This window comes from Epinephelus fuscoguttatus, linkage group LG1 (genome assembly GCF_011397635.1).
Source record: "Epinephelus fuscoguttatus linkage group LG1, E.fuscoguttatus.final_Chr_v1".
Classification (NCBI taxonomy): domain Eukaryota; kingdom Metazoa; phylum Chordata; class Actinopteri; order Perciformes; family Serranidae; genus Epinephelus; species Epinephelus fuscoguttatus.
Genome location: NC_064752.1, coordinates 45,893,366 through 45,913,408, shown reverse-complemented (window position 1 = coordinate 45,913,408; position 20,043 = coordinate 45,893,366). Strand labels below are relative to the sequence as shown.

At 39.1% G+C, this 20,043-nt stretch overlaps 2 protein-coding genes across 3 annotated transcripts; both read left to right on the top strand.

The window, feature by feature from the left end:
• The first annotated feature begins 219 nt into the window (after positions 1-219).
• On the top strand, positions 220-3,840 carry LOC125885589 (zinc finger protein 862-like). 2 transcript variants are annotated; one of them, XM_049571262.1, is made up of 6 exons: positions 220-231; positions 501-565; positions 2,236-2,349; positions 2,928-3,114; positions 3,204-3,542; positions 3,663-3,840. In XM_049571262.1, exons 2-6 carry the CDS (start codon positions 544-546, stop codon positions 3,769-3,771), a joined length of 771 nt encoding a protein of 256 aa, XP_049427219.1. In that variant the 5' UTR covers positions 220-231; positions 501-543; the 3' UTR covers positions 3,772-3,840. The 2 variants fall into 2 exon arrangements, with proteins under 2 accessions (XP_049427219.1, XP_049427212.1); XM_049571255.1 differs by lacking the exons at positions 220-231; positions 501-565 and having other exon boundaries at positions 1,218-2,349.
• A 31-nt stretch (positions 3,841-3,871) lies between these two features.
• Positions 3,872-4,982, top strand: LOC125889084 (uncharacterized). Its single transcript, XM_049576771.1, has 4 exons — positions 3,872-3,908; positions 4,091-4,343; positions 4,451-4,589; positions 4,665-4,982. The coding sequence occupies exons 1-4, from the start codon at positions 3,872-3,874 to the stop codon at positions 4,932-4,934; spliced, it is 699 nt and encodes a 232-aa protein (XP_049432728.1). The 3' UTR covers positions 4,935-4,982.
• Positions 4,983-20,043: the final 15,061 nt, after the last annotated feature.

Below are 20,043 nucleotides of genomic sequence, written 5' to 3'. Positions count from 1 at the left end.
AAGGGTAGCGTTTTTGCTGTCATGTTTTTCTTTATTCCTGGAGTCTTGTTGAAATGCTGGGAGAAAACTGTATTATTATAAATGTTCATATTAATGTTTTAAACACATATATGTTAGAGAAAAGGTCTGATTATTACCGGAAGTATAGTGAGTATTTTATTTTCTAAAACTGCACTTACTGCGTTTCGATGGGATTTACTTCCTCTTTGCTCCGTGACGTTTCCCAGAAAGGTAAGCGTATCTGCTGTTCTTCGTATTTTCATGGTTTTTGTTGTAAAAGTGAATTTAAGTTACTCAAAAATATTTGTAAAGCTGGTGTAGTCACAGCGTTATGTGATAGAACTGTTATGATGTTTGTTTTCATGCATAAATTTGATAATTAGAGGAGAAGTTGTCGCGGTCCGTGTGTGCTGCAGGGCTGCTACGTAGCTTGTCACGCTAGAGTGTACTGTTGAGACTGGTTAACAGGAGACGTAGTGACTTTCCTCATGGTGTTACAGAGCACTGAGAGCATGTGTAAGAAAAACCTGTGAACACCTGTGAATGTTTCTTCTCCATAATGCAGGTATGTGCGTTTATGCAAGTTATTTTTTTCATTTCTTTGATAGGAATTTCTGTAAGTTGATGTAATTTGTGTTTTATTTATTTTTGTTTATGCTATCACACATAATCCTCTTTGCTCCGTGACTTTTCCTAGAAAGAGCACTGAGAGCATGTATGAGGAAAAACCTGTGAACACCTGTGAATGTTTCTTCTCCATAATGCAGAAAGGTGAATAATTAGATGAATTAGACTTCCGGTGATGACGTCAAACTGAGAGGTTGTGAGTTCAGACGCTCCCGAGCCAACTCTCCCTAAACTTGCATTTTAATGGGTGATATGTTGATAACTTGGTGAAAAACTAAGTAGAAGTATGTGGAACGGGTATAAGATACCAAATATGCTCAGCAAAGTATCGCCGGCAAATGGGACCGAAAAAACTTAGAAGCCGAAGAGGTACTAACCCACCTGCTGCTGATAACGAGATGGCTAACAATGACGGAGACGCTGCCTCTTGGCACTACAGAACACACTCTTGACTTTTTGATTCGACTCTGCCGATGAAGCTATGAAGATGGTGGAAACAATCAAGCTGGCGTAATAGGCAGGGCTGTACAGTGCGACAGTTTGTGTCGCATTTGCGAATAAAAATAATTCTGTGCGAAGAGAAATATGTATCCACTTGCATATGTGCAAATCAGTTGCGCTGGCATCATGTCTAAAAAAAAAGTGGGAAAAACGAATATTACTGTCTCTTGACCTATACAAGTACCCGTCCGTTGTTGGGAAACTGCTTCATGGGAGTTGTAGTTCTAAGTGTATACTGTCCATCTCAATTCAACTACTAAAGAACTACATTTCCTGGTAAATGACCCCGCCTTCGCTGAACTTTACTGGAAAACCACGACAAACAAGTTTTTCCACAGTCTGTTACAAACTACGCCAGCTAACAACAACATTAATGAAGGAGCATCAAAATGAAAAGGTACTTTTTGGTAGTTACTGTAACCTCAACCAGCCACAATGACGACAATCAAGAAAAAAGACGTCGTTTTGAGGAGTCATCTGTCGCTACAGCATGTAACGTTAACGTTACGGAGTCTGAACCTTCAACACTCATCTCTTCATCATCAGACGGGGCAGTCTCCTCGGATAACCTTACAAAAACTTATCGATTCAACCCGCAGTGGTTAAAAGACTTTCCTTGGCTTGTTTACGATCAGGCCAAAAAAGCAGTGTTTTGTAAATACTGTATGGAGGCAGGCGAAACAATGGCAGAGAGGACGCCCTACGTTACAGGGAATACCATATTTAAACAGGATAACGTTTCAAAACATAGCACCACAAAACGACACATTGCCTGCAGAGATACACACCTCGTCTCAAGTCAGCCAGACCGCATAGGGACAGTCCCCGCTGCTGTCAACAAACAACTCAGTAAGATGAACAAGGACGTACTGAGAGAAATGAAAATAAAGATGAACATTGCCTACTGTGTCACGAAAGAGGAGCTGCCCTTCACCAAATTTGGCCCATTAATAATGCTCCACAAGAAGAACGGTATAAATGTCAGTGCAACATATGACAATCATGTGCGCTGTGCTGAAATGATAGGGCAAATAGCGGACGAAATGAAATGTGAACTTGCTACTAAAGTGAAGCACATGCATTATCTGTCCATTATGATTGATGGAGGCACGGACGTTTCTACAAAAGAGTGTGAGGTGGTGTACGTTCGGCTCATTGAAGACGGGAAACCAGTGAATAAACTTGTCGGACAGCAAGAAGTACAACACGCTCATGCAAAAGGTTAGTAAATGTCAGTATTATATTTACATAATGTTACCTGACATGCCCCTTGCTGATACTCCCTTTTGTCACGTATATTGTTTTCCTGGAGGGTGACACACTACAGGTGAACAGGATAAAATGGCAGTTTATACAGCATTTTATTACTAAAAACACGGGGGAAATTAATAAATGACCGTATTGACAGTATTTTCAGATTTATGGAGCAATAAAAATAAATATCCAAAATTCCCTCTGTAAATACCTTTGGCTCTAATATGTCAACACAATGAAACAAGAGTTTTGAACCAGGCTTTATCCAATGTTCAGATTTCTGTTCTGGAAATGTATGCCAATTAGCGTATATTTCAGTAGACAATGCCTCACTTCATTTGCATATTTAAACACACAATTTCAGAAAATTTGTAATATTTTTTTGTCTTAAAGTAATCAACTGGGCAAGTTTCATGGTGATATCAATAAGTAAAAAAATTTACCCTATTCACCTGAGGTGTCTCACCTGTAAGTGTTCATTTTCACTGTTTCTCTTGTAAAACCTTAATGGATTTTAAAAAATGTAATATATCAATTAATTTAAGGCATACTGGAGGCTACAAAAGCAGCATTTGATGAACTGGGTGCAGACACCAACGGCTGGATTGAGAAGCTGATTGGATTTGGAGCTGATGGAGCCGCACTTAATATGGGGCACCAGAGAGGAGCTATTTCTCTTTTAAAAAGAGAAATTGGGGATCATGTGATTCCTTTTCACTGCATGGCTCACAGGTAGGTGTAATTCTCTGTGTTAGTCTTATACTGTTCCTGCTTCCTCACATCATTTTTCCTCACCTTTTCTCTTTTTAACTGATATTTAGATTAGAGCTTGTGGTCCTTACCCTTCAGAAAAAGGAGCCTATGGTGGCCAAGGTGTATGAGTTGCTGCACCTTGTGTGGAAGACCTACCACTACAGCCCGAAGTCACGGCGAGAGTTGCAGGCCTTGGGAACGGAACTTGGAGTGACATTTGTAACCCATCGAGTGTGTAAAGAACACGCTGGGTTCCACATATTCAGCGAGCCTTGCATGTTCTGCTCAAACCATCCAAGACAGGGGCTCTTGCTGAGGACAGTGGCCAGTATGCAGCCACATTGCAACACATGGATCACCTTGCTGCCTCTGCTACCTCTGCTGATGTGCAAGGGAGGGCAAGAAAAGTAAACTATTTTATTTTTATTTCTATTATTTCATGTTTTAAATACTGTGTTCACAGACAAATTATTGTAAAAATAATTCAATTTAAATTCGGACATAACTCTTAATTGCTTGCTCTTTAGGTCAAGGGCGAGATGGAGCGTGCACACTTTTGTGCATTCAGCCATTTTTTGGCTGATATGTTCCATAAGCTACGAAGACTTAGCTGCACTCTTAAAAAAAATGACCTGATTCTCCCAAAAGCCACATCTGAGCTCCAGAGAACAGTGATTGAGTTGGAGGGCATGAAAGTGAGGCCAAAAAGAGGTGGAATGTTAGAGAGGTTCACTGCATGCACCCAGAAAGCAACAGGGAAAGTCAAATTTCAGGTTTGTGAGGAAGGAATGGCAGGGCTGTATGGCATTCTGACAGTAAATATATTAATATTTAAAATGCTTTGCTTCAGTAATGAATCTTTTGTAATATTTTGATAGTATTATTGAGTGAGGGATTCCACATAATATTAAAAAATGATATTAATATTGTTTATATTTGTACTACATTTCTTCAGGGAATGGAGCTGAAAGGAGATGGTGCCAACCTTGCATTGAACAGCAAACAGCTGTGGATATAGCTGTTGGAGAACTCTTGTTCTCTTGCTTTAGCTGTTTGCTCAGTGGATCTGAAGATCAAGCCTCCAATGCAGTCAGTTGCTTCAGGGTGTTCAACCACGATGCCTGGCCTGAAAATCAAATCCAGCTGCTGAACTACAGCATTGAAGAGGTTGATGTCCTCCTCAAGCATTTTGGTGACATCCTTAAAAAGTGAGTAGATTGATTTAAACTCACACATTAAGGAGTTACTTACCTGAATAACTACCTCTCCTTATATTCACACTTCTCACTCCCACACATCACATTTCTTTTCATAGAGGAGGATGCAACGCTAACAAAGTGCAGGAGGAGTGGCAGAATCTGAAGGTCCTTGTTACCAGCACCTTCAGCGACAAGAACTACCTAGCTCTGTGGCAGACTCTTCTGACAAAAGAGCCATACAAACATGACTTTGAGGTATGTCAATAATAATATCTATAGAATTAGTTTAATATATTCAAACAGAACTTACAAATAGTTGCTGTTTTACAGAACATCCTGCACTTGGTTGCAATCATGCTGCTGCTTCCAATCTCCTCTGCCCAGTGTGAGAGAGGTTTCTCCGCCCGGAATAGAATTAAAAATTCTGTCCGGAGCAGTCTTCATGTCTCCACCACAGAAGATCTCATGCGGATCAGCACTGAGGGAGGTCCATTGGAAACATTCGACCCAACAAATTCTGCAATCCATTGGCTTTCCTCATCTAAACGTTCCAGGCGGCCAAACTATAAGGAGTGGCCAGAGTTTGTGTCTCAAGTTTAAGAACAAGATCTCATTCAGATCAGCACAGACTGATGTGCATTGGAAACATTCAACACTGTTAATGTTTAAATTTGAAAGAACCTGATTAATTGCTGTTCAACAATATGTAAATGAAATTCTGATCAATATCACAATAAACATGTTAACTGTCTACTAAATTTTTCTTTGTGCTACTAAAATTTTTAACTTGCTAGCACCAGTGCTACCACTTAAAAAAGTAAGTGTACAGCCCTGATAGGTAACTTGAATGAACACTCATTTATACAGGCTTTGGATGAACAATAAAGTCAAGTGTAGAATAGCCTGTGCGGCTGCCTGATTATAAGAGGACTGATTAGGCTAAGTATCGTTGCTATGTAAAATAGGAATTTAGATGGAGCGTGTCATATTTTCTTTGCTTTTTCTTTACAATCAAACTCCTTGTTTGTAGGCTACTTTATTTTTTGTGTGGGCTTATCTCTGTCCTTAATTTAATTTTAAAGTCAATTATTTAATTAATGAGGAATGAACTGACTTAAATATGAGACAGCAACATATGGACAGCGCAGGCATTTTTATTTATTTATTTTTTTAAATTTCTCTTCCCGTCGTTTGTTCAGTTTTTTTTAGTTTATTTTTTACTTATGTTAGCCTACTTTTGCCCTTTTTTATCGCTGTTCTCCATGAGCGTGTATAATTTAGGTTAGTGGCTCAGATTGAATTAACATTATTTGGAGATGGGGTCGGGAGTGAGTGAGAGCTTTGACGTGGCTATGTTCACAAGAAGAGGTGTGAAGATTGGAGATTTGCTCTCATCAAGTGAACTATTTCTCTCAGTATCACGGAATTTTGTTTTTTCTTTACCTACATCTTTTCTATATGTAGGTGTTTATTTTATTCTTATTTTAAGTGCACTGTTGGTGGGTGTGCATGGGATGAGATGGGAGTTTTTGTGCAGATCACCCAAAATATGGGACTTTGACCAAATGTTTTGTGTTATGATATTTGGAAAGCACATGTCTGGGATGGATTTGATATTATTCTTCATGAGATACACTCATATACACTGCACTTTTAGAGTATGTAAGAAGTGCACATAATGAGTTCAATTAAATATATTACACTCAATGTGAAAGGACTGAATCATATGATTAAGCGTAAGAAGGTACTTTCATGGTTGAAGAATGAACGAGTTAACATAGCATTACTACAGGAGACACACTTAATTGATAGGGAACATGAAAAACTCAGGAGAGAATGGGTTGGCCAGATATATTTCTCATCATTTTCTTCAAATAAAAGAGGAGTTGCTATTCTAATTAATAAAAATACACCATTTACTTTAGATAAATGCATTAAAGACCAACATGGCCGCTTTGTAATTATAACTGGGGTGTTATACGGGGAGCAAATTACTATTGGGTGTATTTACGCTCCAAATGTCTATCAGTGTGAATGTTATTCAACATTTTTGGCTTAAGCTTCTCCTCTCACATCTTTAGATACCATTTTAGCAGGAGACTTCAATTGTGTCATGGATCCTGAGATAGATCGCAATCCTCCAGCCAAGAAAGTATCTTCAAAAATGACAAGGGCAATGAAAGAGGTATGCTCAGACTTAGACCTATCTGATACATGGAGAGTTCTTCATCCCACTGAAAGAGATTTTACTTTCTTTTCAAACCCTCATCAAGGTTTTTCCCGAATAGATTATGTTTATACTTCAAGAAAAGTGCTAGATTGAGTTGAGGAATGCAGTATAGGTGCTAGATTACTTACTGATCATGCGGATGTTTCTATGATAATTAAACCTCCATTCTCTCAGCTGTCTCCACGATTCTGGCGGTTAAATCCATCTATTTTAAGTTGTCCTTTCTTTGTGGAGTATGTAGAGAAGCAAACTGAACTTTTTCTAGCAACAAATGATGATGATACAAATCCCTCGACTCTGGGAAACACTGAAGGCCTACATGAGGGGGGCTATCATTTCATACTGTACAGCTAAGAAAAAAGAGTCGCTAAAGACTCAAGTCTATCTTGAAAAACAACTACTAGAGCTTGAAAAACAACTCAAGAATAATCCATCCAAAGTCTTACATGATGAATTTGAGGTAACGAAATCTGCCCTTAACCACATTTTAACACAGAAAGCAGAGGCCAGCATATTCAATGCCAAACAGATTATTTGAAATGGGGGATAAACCCAGACGACTGCTGGCACGCTTCGCCACAGGGAGGCAGGAGTCTAACTCAATTTCGTCATTAAAAAATGATTCAGGAAATAATCAGTGAGACTAAAGACTTGGCATTCCCAAACATTTTATATTATAACTGGGCCTGCCACAGTCGAACTATATATGAATGGGTTCACTGCTATTATAAAGGTGGACCAGAATCTATCGAAGCTTGGGAATGTACCCCTCTGGAATTACTGGGAGAACTCACAAGTATAAAAAGATCTCCAGTTAGAGCAACAGATAATCCTGGACTTAGTAACTCATTTAAGGTTTTTAAGGAAATTGCTGACCATACAGGCAGAAAGAATGGAGTTTCTCATCTAACCCCGCTTGTAAATACTAGGAACTTTCCTCCAGGAATTAGAAGCAGGATATTTCAGTCCTGGTTTGACAGAGGTATTAAAGTGATAGGAGATCTGTTTGAGGATAATGGTGTTCTTATGTCATTTTCAATGGTTAGAGACAAAAATGGTGTGGGTGAATTTTTTGCTTACCTCCAGGCTCGTAGCTTTATTAATGCAATTGATAAATCGTCTCAGATCAAGACTTTGTTAGGGCCATTTGAGAAATCTATTATACAATATAAGAAAAATAAAGGGTTCATTTCATATTTTTATGATAATTCCGTGAACGACAACCAGCAAAATATAGATAAAGTGATGGATCGATGGGAAAACGACTTTCAAACGAGCTATGAAAAAGAAAATTGGAAAGAATGTATCCAAGAAGTTCACTCTGTTTTTATGTAATAGATTAAAAGAAATGCAATACTGGATACTACACAGACAACATATAACACCACATATCTTAAGTAGAATCGATTCCAGCAAGTCTCTCATATGTACCAAGTGTAAAATTTCTGTTGGAACTTATATGCATTATTTGTGGGAATGCTCAAAAATTGTTATATTTTGGTCAGGTATTGTTAAAGAATTGAGATTAATTTCGAAATGTAAGATCTGTAAAGATCCCGGACAGTTTTTATTAGGGCTGCCATCAAAAAAACAAATTATAGACACTCAGAGATCTAAGTTATTAAAGAAACTTCTTTGTTTAGCAAGGAGATGTATACTTCTAAATTGGATTAAAGAAGAACCGCTATCAGTAACACAATGGTATAGAGAAATCTTTAGAATAATGCCGATGGAAAGATTAAGTGCTAAACTCAAAAGAAATGAGCACAACTTTACTAAGATATGGCAGCCGCTAATTAATTACTTAGGACCTTAGCGACACAATCCGTAAAGGGTATGACACAACGAATTGGAGAGTGCCTGGGGCAGTCTGATTTGCTGATTTATTTATTTTTTCTCTTATTTTTTTATTTATTTTTTTTTTTACTAACTTAGCATGAGTATGGACTGAACTTGGTTAAAAATGAAAGTGGGAAATAGAATATGTTAACACAGATAAAGATGTATATGTGTATGCATAGATATGTGCAGAATCTTGAGAGACATGAACTATGTCATCCCATCCTATGAGTTTATTTTGGATTTTGTTTTGTAGCTTTATCACTGTTTTTTTTTTTTCCTCGTTTATGGGTAGTGTGTTATGGGTCTTGTTTGTTTGTCTTTGTTTTGTTTGTGTGTTTTATTCAATATGCCACAAATATGAAGGAGGAATGGACTGGAAACAAAAGGTTGTGGCTATTGTGTGTAAAATCAATTAAAAAAAATGTATAAACAAAAAAGAAAGGTGAATAAATACTGTTGAGACCATTCTGGAGTGTGTCTTTGCCTACATAACACAACACAGAATTAGACCCACTACATACACTCAGTATGTAAAAATCTAGTTGACTGACATGAGCTACACACTATTCTTGCAAAGAAAATGCAGTACAGGCATACATTTAATAATTTTATATGTGACTATTCGATTCACTTATGAAGTACATAACAGAAAGGGTGATGGCTACATAATTCCAACTCAGATGGGTTATCAAATGAGGAAAAAAATACATTAGCCTTATTTCATGCAGTTAATTTTTTTTTTAAAAAAAAAACAACAGGTCATTACAGAAAGGTTTTAAATAAAAAATGTTTTTGACTATTTACAGTGGACGGCTTGAAAAAAAAAAGGAAGAACTTGAGGGACAGGTCCATTAAGGAGAGGAAGGCAGCCAGGGAGAAAAAAAGTGGGTCGGCAGTGGACCACAAGCCCCTCTGGAAGTTTAATTCAATCATGACTTTTTTGGAGCCGAGTGTGACAGAGAGGGAGACCACATCTAACCTCTTGCTCCCTGAGGAGTATGAGGTGTCCGAGTCTGTGGTCACACAAGGCACCTCATGCTGCCTCTCAGTGCCAGTGTCCACCCCATGCCCTACTCCCCGACTTCCTCCAGCACCCTCAGCACCCCCAGCAACCCCACCACCCCCAGGTCAGAGGGCTGGGAAAGCAAAAAATAAAAGGCAGGGGCAGGATGATGAGGCCTTTGAGAATGAGGTGATGGGGATGCTCAGTGCTAAGCCAGATGAGGAGGAGCTCTTCCTACTGAGCCTGGCACCTCACCTCAGAAATCTGCTGAATGAAAAGAGGAGTCTTGTTAAAATAGAAATTTTGCATAGACTTTTTATTTTTTTAAGTTTTTGTTAAACACACACACACACACTATTGAGTCTCCTCGGGTTGCTGTGAAGGCAGTGTTTTGGGCCTGTTCTGGTTCCTGTTAAAGAAGAACAAGTTCAAATAAAAAAAGTTTGCAAAAAATGCAGTATTTATTTTATCAGATCTAAGAGGTAGTCACCTGAAATGGTTTCCACTTCACAGGTGTGCCTTATCAGGGTTAATTAGTGGAATTTCTTGCTTTATCAATGGGGTTGGGACCATCAGTTGTGTTGTGCAGAAGTCAGGTTAATACACAGCCGACAGCCCTATTGGACAACTGTTAAAATTCATATTATGGCAAGAACCAATCAGCTAACTAAAGAAAAACGAGTGGCCATCATTACTTTAAGAAATGAAGGTCAGTCAGTCCGGAAAATTGCAAAAACTTTCAATGTGTCCCCAAGTGGAGTCGCAAAAACCATCAAGCGCTACAACGAAACTGGCACACATGAGGACCGACCCAGGAAAGGCAGACCAAGAGTCACCTCTGCTTCTGAGGATAAGTTCATCCGAGTCACCAGCCTCAGAAATGGCAAGTTAACAGCAGCTCAGATCAGAGACCAGATGAATGCCACACAGAGTTCTAGCAGCAGACCCATCTCTAGAACAACTGTTAAGAGGAGACTGCGCGAATCAGGCCTTCATGGTCAAATAGCTGCTAGGAAACCACTGCTAAGGAGAGGCAACAAGCAGAAGAGATTTGTTTGGGCCAAGAAACACAAGGAATGGACATTAGACCAGTGGAAATCTGTGCTTTGGTCTGATGAGTCCAAATTTGAGATCTTTGGTTCCGACCGCCGTGTCTTTGTGAGACGCAGAAAAGGTGAACGGATGGATTCCACATGCCTGGTTCCCAATGTGAAGCATGGAGGAGGAGGTGTGATGGTGTGGGGGTGTTTTGCTGCTGACACTGTTGGGGATTTATTCAAAATTGAAGGCACACTGAACCAGCATGGCTACCACAGCATCCTGCAGCGACATGCCATCCCATCCGGTTTGCGTTTAGTTGGACGATCATTTATTTTTCAACAGGACAATGACCCCAAACACACCTCCAGGCTGTGTAAGGGCTATTTGACCAAGAAGGAGAGTGATGGAGTGCTGCGGCAGATGACCTGGCCTCCACAGTCACCGGACCTGAACCCAATGGAGATGGTTTGGGGTGAGCTGGACCGCAGAGTGAAGGCAAAGGGGCCAACAAGTGCTAAACACCTCTGGGAACTCCTTCAAGACTGTTGGAAAACCATTTCAGGTGACTACCTCTTGAAGCTCATGGAGAGAATGCCAAGAGTGTGCAAAGCAGTAATCAGAGCAAAGGGTGGCTATTTTGAAGAAACTAGAATATAAAACATGTTTTCAGTTATTTCACCTTTTTTTGTTAAGTACATAACTCCACATGCGTTCATTCATAGTTTTGATGCCTTCAGTGAGAATCTACAATGTAAATAGTCATGAAAATAAAGAAAACGCATTGAATGAGAAGGTGTGTCCAAACTTTTGGCCTGTACTGTGTATATGTACAGTATATATAAGAATATATTTGTGTTTCTTGTGCCTTGATTTATGTTATGTTTGTAAAGATTTAATTTATTTTTGTTTTAGTTAAAGGGGTATTGTTTAAAATACATGAATTTGCAAAGTATTATTTTTGATTGATTACGTACATGTTTTTATTATACAAATAAATCAGACGTTACTCAACAGTTACTCAGTACTTGAGTAGTTTTTCCACCAAATACTCTTTTACTCTTACTCAAGTAATTATTTGGATGACTACCTTTTACTTTTACTTGAGTAATATAGTTCTAAAGTATCGGTAGCGGCAGGTGTGGTGGTGGTAGCAGCAGCAGCTGCAGTTGTGGTGGTGACAGCAGAAGTTGTGTTGCTGGTCACGGCAAAGAAATTCAGCACAGTTAACTGCTGCCTGCCTTTAATCGCCGACTTGTGACTATCTGACAGCATGTGTGATTTCACCGCATTGACGTCCATTGTGCAAAGTTTGAAGATCTTTTTGCACACGCTGCAAAATGCCTCTTTGGGTTTACCGTCGACGGGCTTTAACCAGGTTCTGAATAGTTCCTCATCCAACCACTTCTGCTGAAACTTACATTTCCCCTTTTTTCCGATATTTGCTAATATTCCCTCCGCTCTTTCGCCACAGCATGAGCACCCTCACAGCACGCTGCATTCCAAGCATCCGGTGTTGTGACTTCGTGCACCGGCCGTAAACAATAGCCAATTAAAGGGTTCTGCTGTCAATCATCACATTATACTTCCGATCAAAATTATTAAATGTTTATATAATCAAAATAAATCATGAATAACAATGTTTTTTTTTCCATCAAGTGTATTTAATTTTTTAATGCCTCTGGACATCGAATTGAATGCTTTTAATGCCATTTAAGGCCTTAATTTTCGCAAAATCTATTTAATGACTTTTAATGCTTTTTAATGACCCGTGGAAATCCTGTTATATATAAACGGAAGTCAGAAACGGAAATTTGCCTCTTCAAACCGGAATGCCAAAAAACCTCCGGGGGAGACAAGTGAGACCAATGCAGAAGTGCCAAAAACTGCAGTTCACTGACTGTCCACTTGAGGCTGGCTCCAGAAGTGAGTCAATCCCCATAGACCCCCATGTTAAAATGCCCAACTTTAGAGCAGCAAATAAACATGTTTACAGCCTGGTACGAATAAGGCCGGGGGGTGGGGGTTCTAAGTCTTCCGTTTAAATGTTATTAAGGTTTGAAATTGCGCATAATTAAGGGCATGGTCACTTTGAGCAAAGACAGTGGATATATATTTATATATACAGTATCTTTGCTTTGACTGACAGGTGGCACCATCACGGGTGGCTAACTAGCATGCTAACTAGCTGCTGGCTCTGCTGTGCGGAGTAAGCTCAGACTCGGCCGTCTGCTCGGCGTCATCTCAGCCAATTCGTGCCCATGTTCAAGGCATTGAACCTGTCCTCTCAGCCGTGTTTGTGCTTTTTGGATATTTTTTCAGGCGAATATTGGAGTAATATGGCTTGCTGTTCGATTAATTATACCAACAGACCGTCCAAGAAGTCTGTGCTCCAGGTTTTTCGGTAAGTGAAATTCGGACATTCTATTATTATTTTTATTTATGTTTATATGTTAGAACTAATTAGTGGGTATCGGTGTCTGCGGTCACTACGGTCACCACCTAGCTTGTCAGCAGCGTGTATCGGTGTCTGCGGTCACCACCTAGCTTGTCAGCTTATTATTATATTATTAAGCCTTTATTTAACACATGTAAAATCACGTTGATACCGGAGGTCTTATTTTCAAGTGCGACCTGTATCACAGCAGCAACATCCACATCAAGTTACAGAGCCACAGACAATACGATACAACACAAGCTTAGCTCGTTAACTAGCTAACCAGCCAGCTAACGGTTAGCCGAGCAAGACGCCAGTCCGGGGATGCATCGAAGTCAGAGCCTGACAGAGAAGTGTTAGGATTTAGGCATTTAGGGAGAGAATATTTTGAACAAAATGCTGAGGCTGTGTGAGGTTTGAAAATAAAGGTCCACCACGTTAGTTAGCTAACGTGTTGCAATGTTAACGTTGTCATATGAGCAGTGTAACGTTAACATAACATTAAGGCTATACTTGTGTATGTGAATTAAAAAGTGGTGAACTATGTGAAATTACAATAAGGTGTGTAACGTAATTAAAAAAAACTAATGTGACATTTACTGTCACATATAAAATATTAGGATTACTGTATGATATAGGCCTGTAGTTACACAACAAAAGATAATGGACAGACAGAATATGAGGACTGTGATAGCCACCACCTTTTTGTTTTGCTAAAATAAGTTGATTATGATCTGTTGAACATTGAAGTAATTTAAGTTGTATTGTTTGCATGTAAAAGTGTCTGTGAAGTAGGTAGCTAACATATATATTACTTTTAATATCTATTTGTCTGTGTAAAGTTTTCCTCTAGGTGACCCAGACAGACTGGACCAGTGGACACTCAACACGAGGAGACAGAACTGGACTCCAAACAAGACTTCCCATCTGTGCAGTGAACACTTTGAGAGTCATCACTTCAGCACGGACTCCAGGATAAAGACGCCTTTTTTCATACAGTACCTCACAAAGAGTCAAGAAACTTATTAGTTTAAAATGATGAATTATTGTCCATAATACATTTAAATGCATTACATAAATTACTAATTGTCATACATTACTAAGTACTCGATTAGGGCACAGCTTGCTCTGTACTATTCCTGATAAGGTGAAATTACTGACACACCAGTGCAGTTTAGTGTTCCCCTGATGCAAAAGGCCAAATGAAGATTTTATCAATCAAGGACCATGACATGTATTTACCAACTTTAACATTTTAGTGCCTTTTATGCAAAGACCCTTTATCAAAGTGAGAATTACTACCTTTTTCCCCACACACAGTCTGTGAAGAACCAGTGGAATAAAATATTCTCATAATGAGACAGCTGAACATAGCATGATTCCACAGTGGCAGTGAGCTTTGATAACAGTTCAGTTTCCTTTTGATAGCAACAATTATTTTAATGTGGATGAATTGCATATTGTACATTCACACTCCAGTTGTCTTGATAGTACAGTTAAATTTAAAATCACATTCAAATATAAAGTCGAATATCTACAGAACTTAAACACAAAACTATTTTATGAATGACAGCCACTTACTCAGCAATAAGATCGTTTTGGTGGTTTGTGGGCTTTTAACCAAGACAGGCTGTAGTCAATGTTTTCTACCTGTGTTTTTAACCTGTCATCTTTCTCTCATGTAGGACACTTGAGGAAAGTTACAACGCCTAGGCCAATGTGATATTTACTCCACAGTAAAGAGGGTGTTTCACAAGAAATTAAGATTTTGCAAATTATAACACTGGGTCCTAATTCATAGGTTTCATAATTACTGTTATAAATCTTTTAATTTATTTCATGTGTACTTTTTGTAACCTTTTAATATGGATGTTTTCATGAATGCAAGTTTTGACTTAATTTTGTTAAACTGTTTGTGTAATGGTTATAACTTTTGCTATATAAAATGGATCAGACAAAATTTACTTAAGAGTAAAAGCTAATTTTTTGAAAGCTGTCATTCATCAGTTTCCTGTGATGATTGGAAATATAGTGGTGATTTAAACCATTAACAAAATATAATAGTTATTAATGGTATCTTAATGTTTTCATTTATGTCTTAACATTTACCCGAGTTTGCATTTATCTTAGCACAATGTAAAAAAAAAATGAAAAGCTGATGTTATATGCTGGTTTTGTTTGAACATTTCTTTGAGACAAATGAAGAAAATTCACTGAGAAACTATTCTCCTTTTGTGAAAAACAAGGAAATATCTGCACACTGAATAGTTTTAAGTCCCGTAGGAGGTATTATTTATTTGTGACGTTGTGACATATGAGAAGGTTCTGTGGGTATTGCTCGGTATTGAGACTTATATAGTGAGGCTAAAAAACGTAACACATATTTGGCTGATTATGTTTCTGTTTGCCTCACTATAAAAGCGTCACAATACCTTTGCCTGAGGAAGACCCTCTCAGAGTTGGCAACATAGCGAACAAGTGATACCTCCTTGGGGGCTTCAAAACTATTGTGTCCAGCTAATTCTTTGTTTTTCACTTTGAGCCCTTTTATCCAGTCACATTCTTCTGTGTTAAAACTAGACTTCTAACAGAGCAGCAAACAAAGGTTATTCTCCAAAATCTTCTCAGGCTCTGTTGCTGGGTGTAGGGTGCTTAGTTATCTTCAAGTACAAAGTTAAAATAATCAGGCCCACACAGAAATGGACTGCTTAATTTTTTGTCAGTGACAATGTTAAACATTAATGCTTAATGTTTTATCTGTAGTGTATGCTTTGTTTGCCCTTTCAATTGACAGTCAGATTTGATTGTGAAATACAACATTCAGTCAGTAACAAAGACAAAAGGAGTGCACATGTAAATAGAATTTATTGAAACTTTAAACAAGTTATAGATCAATCAATCAATCAATTTTATTTATAAAGCCCAATATCACAAATCACAATTTGCCTCACAGGGCTTTACAGCATACGACATCCCTCTGTCCTTATGACCCTCACAGCGGATAAGGAAAAACTCCCCAAAAAAACCCTTTAACGGGGGAAAAAAACGGTAGAAACCTCAGGAAGAGCAACTGAGGAGGGATCCCTCTTCCAGGACGGACAGATGTGCAATAGATGTCGTACAATAATGATGAATATCAAAAGCTCAACATTAGCCATGACAGCCTGGGCTATGATCAGGCCTAACAAAATGTGTCCTAAAGGCCAAATTCAAAAGCAGTGACACTGCCAACAGTAAGCAGTTCACTGCGTTAGGGGGTGGTCTTTAAGACAATTAACTAATTTACTTAAAAACATATAATTTCTCCTAGGTGTGAGATGAATGTGTCTGATGTGAGGGTGCTCAATTATGGCACCATTTAAACTATGAGCAAATGTAGCCATAACACTGTAAACACATTTCCTGGCCTTATCAATCTTTGCTGGATTGCCACCAGCCTCCCACCTGCACCTTTGGGCCAATGAAGAAACTATTATCTTAATGCCAGGATGCTGGAGGTGAAGCTGGTGCAGGTCCTCCTTCATCATGCTGACCAGCTTCTTGACACTGCTGACCTTCCCCATGTCACTGCCGCTACAGTGGATGATGAGGACATCTGGTGCTGCTCTTCCTCGCAGGGAGTGGGAAAAGAAGGAGAGAAGGCCTCTCCACTGCAGTCCACCCCAGCCAAACCAGCAGACACGGACGCCCGGCATGCTGAGGGTGCTTCCCAAGGTCTCTGCAGCTCTCTGGACACCACGCCGGACATAGCTGTCACCAATGCTCCACACTGTGCATATGAAAGTAAAATGAGTGTAATAAATAATTAGCGTTATATATTTTTAAAAAGTTGAAGTGGGTTTTTTTTTAAGATAACAGCTGAATCATTGTTTCAAGGTTTGTTGTACAACGTAGTTTCAGCTAAACTCAACTTACCTCAAGTTTCGTGAGGGAGCTGGCACCAAGCGGGAGCAGCCAACACCACAGGGCTAGCCAAAGTAGCGTAGCTTCTTAGCCTCGTAGCTTCTTAGCCTAGCTTGTTAGCCTTAGCTAACTTAGTAGCGCCAAGCGAGGTGGGCGTGTTTAAGCAACTAGGCTTCCTTCGGCCCCGCCTCTTTGCCCATTTTTTATTGTCCGGGAGTTGGGCGGAGTCAGGCACTGCCAAGATGGCGACGTCCAGAGTGGAGTATTTTGAGCTTCAAATCTATTATATGAGCAAAGAGCATGGATACCAAGAGGCGAAGCTCCGTTGAATTTTTGCCAACAGCCACTAGGGGCGCTAACTATGGCAAGCCGTTTTAACATTTAATCGCTAGACTGGATATTTATTACTGATATCTGCAACATAATTTTGCCTAGTCAAAACTCTGATTCAAGATATCTGTAATTAGATTTTGCCTAGTCAAAACTCTAATTACAGATATCTGTAATTCAGTTTTGACTAGTAAGATTCAAACTATTTTTGCCATATGGGGTTTGTCATAGATATCTCCAATGTAGTTGCGGATATCTGCAATTGTTATTGCGGATATCTGCAACTGAATTGTGGATATCTGTAATTCCAGTTTGAGATATCTACAATTTAATTTTGACTAGTCATAATTCAAGTTCAATTCTGTAAGTGTAAGTGTAATTCAGTTTTGACTAGTCAGAATGACGTCATAGATATCTGTAATTCAGTTTAGACTAGTCAAAATGACGTTACAGATATCTGTAATTCAGTTTTGACTAGTCAGAATGATGTTATGGATATCTGTCATTCAGTTTTGACTAGTCAGAATGACGTCATAGATATCTGTAATTCAGTTTTGACTAGTCAAAATGACGTTACAGATATCTTAAATTAAAATTCATACTAGTCACAATGGCATTACTACTAGTCAAAATGACGTTATAGATATCTATAATGGTAATATAGTCCGATAGTCGGACTTAGTGATTAAATGTTAAAACGGCTTGCCATACGCTAACACCATTTTGGACTGTTGAGCTTGGACTGTTGCGCCCAGACAACATGCAAGATGTCAAGGAGAGAGGAGGAAAAAAGTAAAAGAAAACAGTGTAGTGCAATTAACTGCAACAACTATCAGTGGAACACTCCGCACCTGGCCTTCCACCGTTTCCCGAAGGATCCCGACAGGTAAGAACTCCTGAGGTGTAAGTTTTAAAGTGTTTTAATATCCATTTAATATGCCAGTTTTGGAGGGAAGATAACACTTATAGAAGATTAACTTAATTACTCCTTCAAAATCACCCCATAAGCCAATCTACCAAAAAAAAAAATATATACACACACACACACACACACACATACATATATATATATATATATATATATATATATCATGAAGAGAACAGCCTGGCATTAGCCCAAGTAGCAACGGTTAGCTACTTACCTTCATAATTACAGAGATAGGAGGACACATAAAACAACTTGAAACCTTTCTCAAGTTTGCTCTGCGGTGTTGTACTGCACCTCCGGACTAATCTTCGTATGTCATTGACGGTAAATTTAGGTAATTCCAGCAAATGAGTGAAGTGGAGCGATTCTGCCATCCTGCCGTTTTCTTCCGCTTTCAATCTCACGGACCGGAGTTGGATGGGCGGCCTTATGTCAAACGCGGAAGTAGAATAGAATATACTTTATTGTCCCCTAGGGGAAATTTGTCGTGGACTCGAGTGCATACACCAGTTGCCTTGCAGACAATAAATATACACAAAACAGCAAAGACACAGGAAATGGCAAACATACACACTCATAAGACACAAACCAGATAAAATGTGAAAAACAGAACACCAAGTTATTGCACAATCCCCAATATTTCCCAACCCAAGTTATTGCACTAAGTTAGCAAGTGATGCGTGCATAGAGCCTATTGCTCTTTACAAATTCCATGATTTTTCCAGGGGTTTTTTTATGACCATAGGAACTCTGTTGACACTCTGTCCTGGCTGGATCTGTGTGTTCCTGTGGCTCAGGAATAAACCAGCAGTGTGGAAATGTTGATTTTGGAGGAAAAAAAAGCATCAACAGACAAAGAAAATGCCATACTCAAATAATGCCTGCCTGGTCTGGCATCTCTCTCCACTTTCTTGCAGCGACACAACAACATTAGCTGCTCTGTTTCAACAAAGTTCAACTGAAAAAACATGTATGGAGACTAAAATTGAACCGAGCTGTTCTGTTGATAGTGACTTGAACCAACGGTGAGTAAGAAAAAATACAAATAATACATTCAACTTATCAATGTATGAGTAATGGTTATTTTATGGCTAATTTATGCAATGTAAACATGTGAAAGCTAATAATGAGCAACTAGCGAAAACAAATGTTTTGTCTATGAACTAGGGCATTAACAGAAAAGTCAATTTGTCGACGTGTCGACGTCAGTGGCACAAGTCGACACCCCCCGGGAGGAGTCAACAAGTCGTGTGTTTTCTCTCTCTCTCTCTCTCTCTCTCTCTCTCTGTGCTTGTGTACGGAATGCAATCGCTGCCTCTGATTGGCTTACGCTGATACTTTATCCTTGACTAAGTGAACATACTCGAGTGTAAGCGGAGCAGACTCCGCAAGGAATGTCCGCAGTCATTCGGGCTTTCATGTACAAATGTCCATGAAAAATCGCCCTGTGCACGCACTTTGCACGCACAGGGCTTGCGGATGTCGACTTTGAGTCCGCGCGGACCTCCGCAGAGTCTGTTCCGCCCGAGTATGTTCGGGCCTGACAGACACACATCACATGTGTGGAGATACTTCACTTTCCTCCGCCGTGTCAGTGTGATGACGTCATCAAATGACTTGTCGATTTGACTTCGACTTTATTGACAGATAAGTCAACCTGAAAAAAATCAAAGTCGTTAATGCCCTACTATGAACCTTATTTTTTAGGTGAATTTAATACTTCTGTTAAGTGATCTTGTTGTTATTTCATGTTATATGGCTGTTGGGAGAAGATTGCCGTCAAGGCTTTAAGCCTGATAACCCTGGGGTTTTAGAGAAAAGGTTTGGGTTCAAATGAAAACATTTCTTTTAGAAAGAGCTCTCTGGCAGAAAGCCCTGAAGGTAAACTTTTCTCGTGTTGGTGGAGTCAGCGTAAACTACGTTATTTATGTGTTGTATATTATCTTTTTTGGCCAAGAGCAAAAAAGAAGTGGCAGCTTCTTTGGTTACAGATTGTGT

Excerpts from the sequence above, each read along its gene's own strand:
- LOC125885589 (XM_049571255.1), top strand. The coding sequence starts at position 1,518 with ATGAAAAGGTACTTTTTGGTAGTTACTGTAACCTCAACCAGCCACAAT. Across the intron at positions 3,115-3,203 it reads TTTCACTGCATGGCTCACAG|ATTAGAGCTTGTGGTCCTTA; the intron begins GTAGGTGTAATT and ends ACTGATATTTAG. Across the intron at positions 3,543-3,662 it reads TGCAAGGGAGGGCAAGAAAA|GTCAAGGGCGAGATGGAGCG; the intron begins GTAAACTATTTT and ends CTTGCTCTTTAG.
- LOC125889084 (XM_049576771.1), top strand. The coding sequence starts at position 3,872 with ATGCACCCAGAAAGCAACAGGGAAAGTCAAATTTCAG. Across the intron at positions 4,344-4,450 it reads TTTGGTGACATCCTTAAAAA|AGGAGGATGCAACGCTAACA; the intron begins GTGAGTAGATTG and ends TTCTTTTCATAG. Across the intron at positions 4,590-4,664 it reads CATACAAACATGACTTTGAG|AACATCCTGCACTTGGTTGC; the intron begins GTATGTCAATAA and ends GCTGTTTTACAG.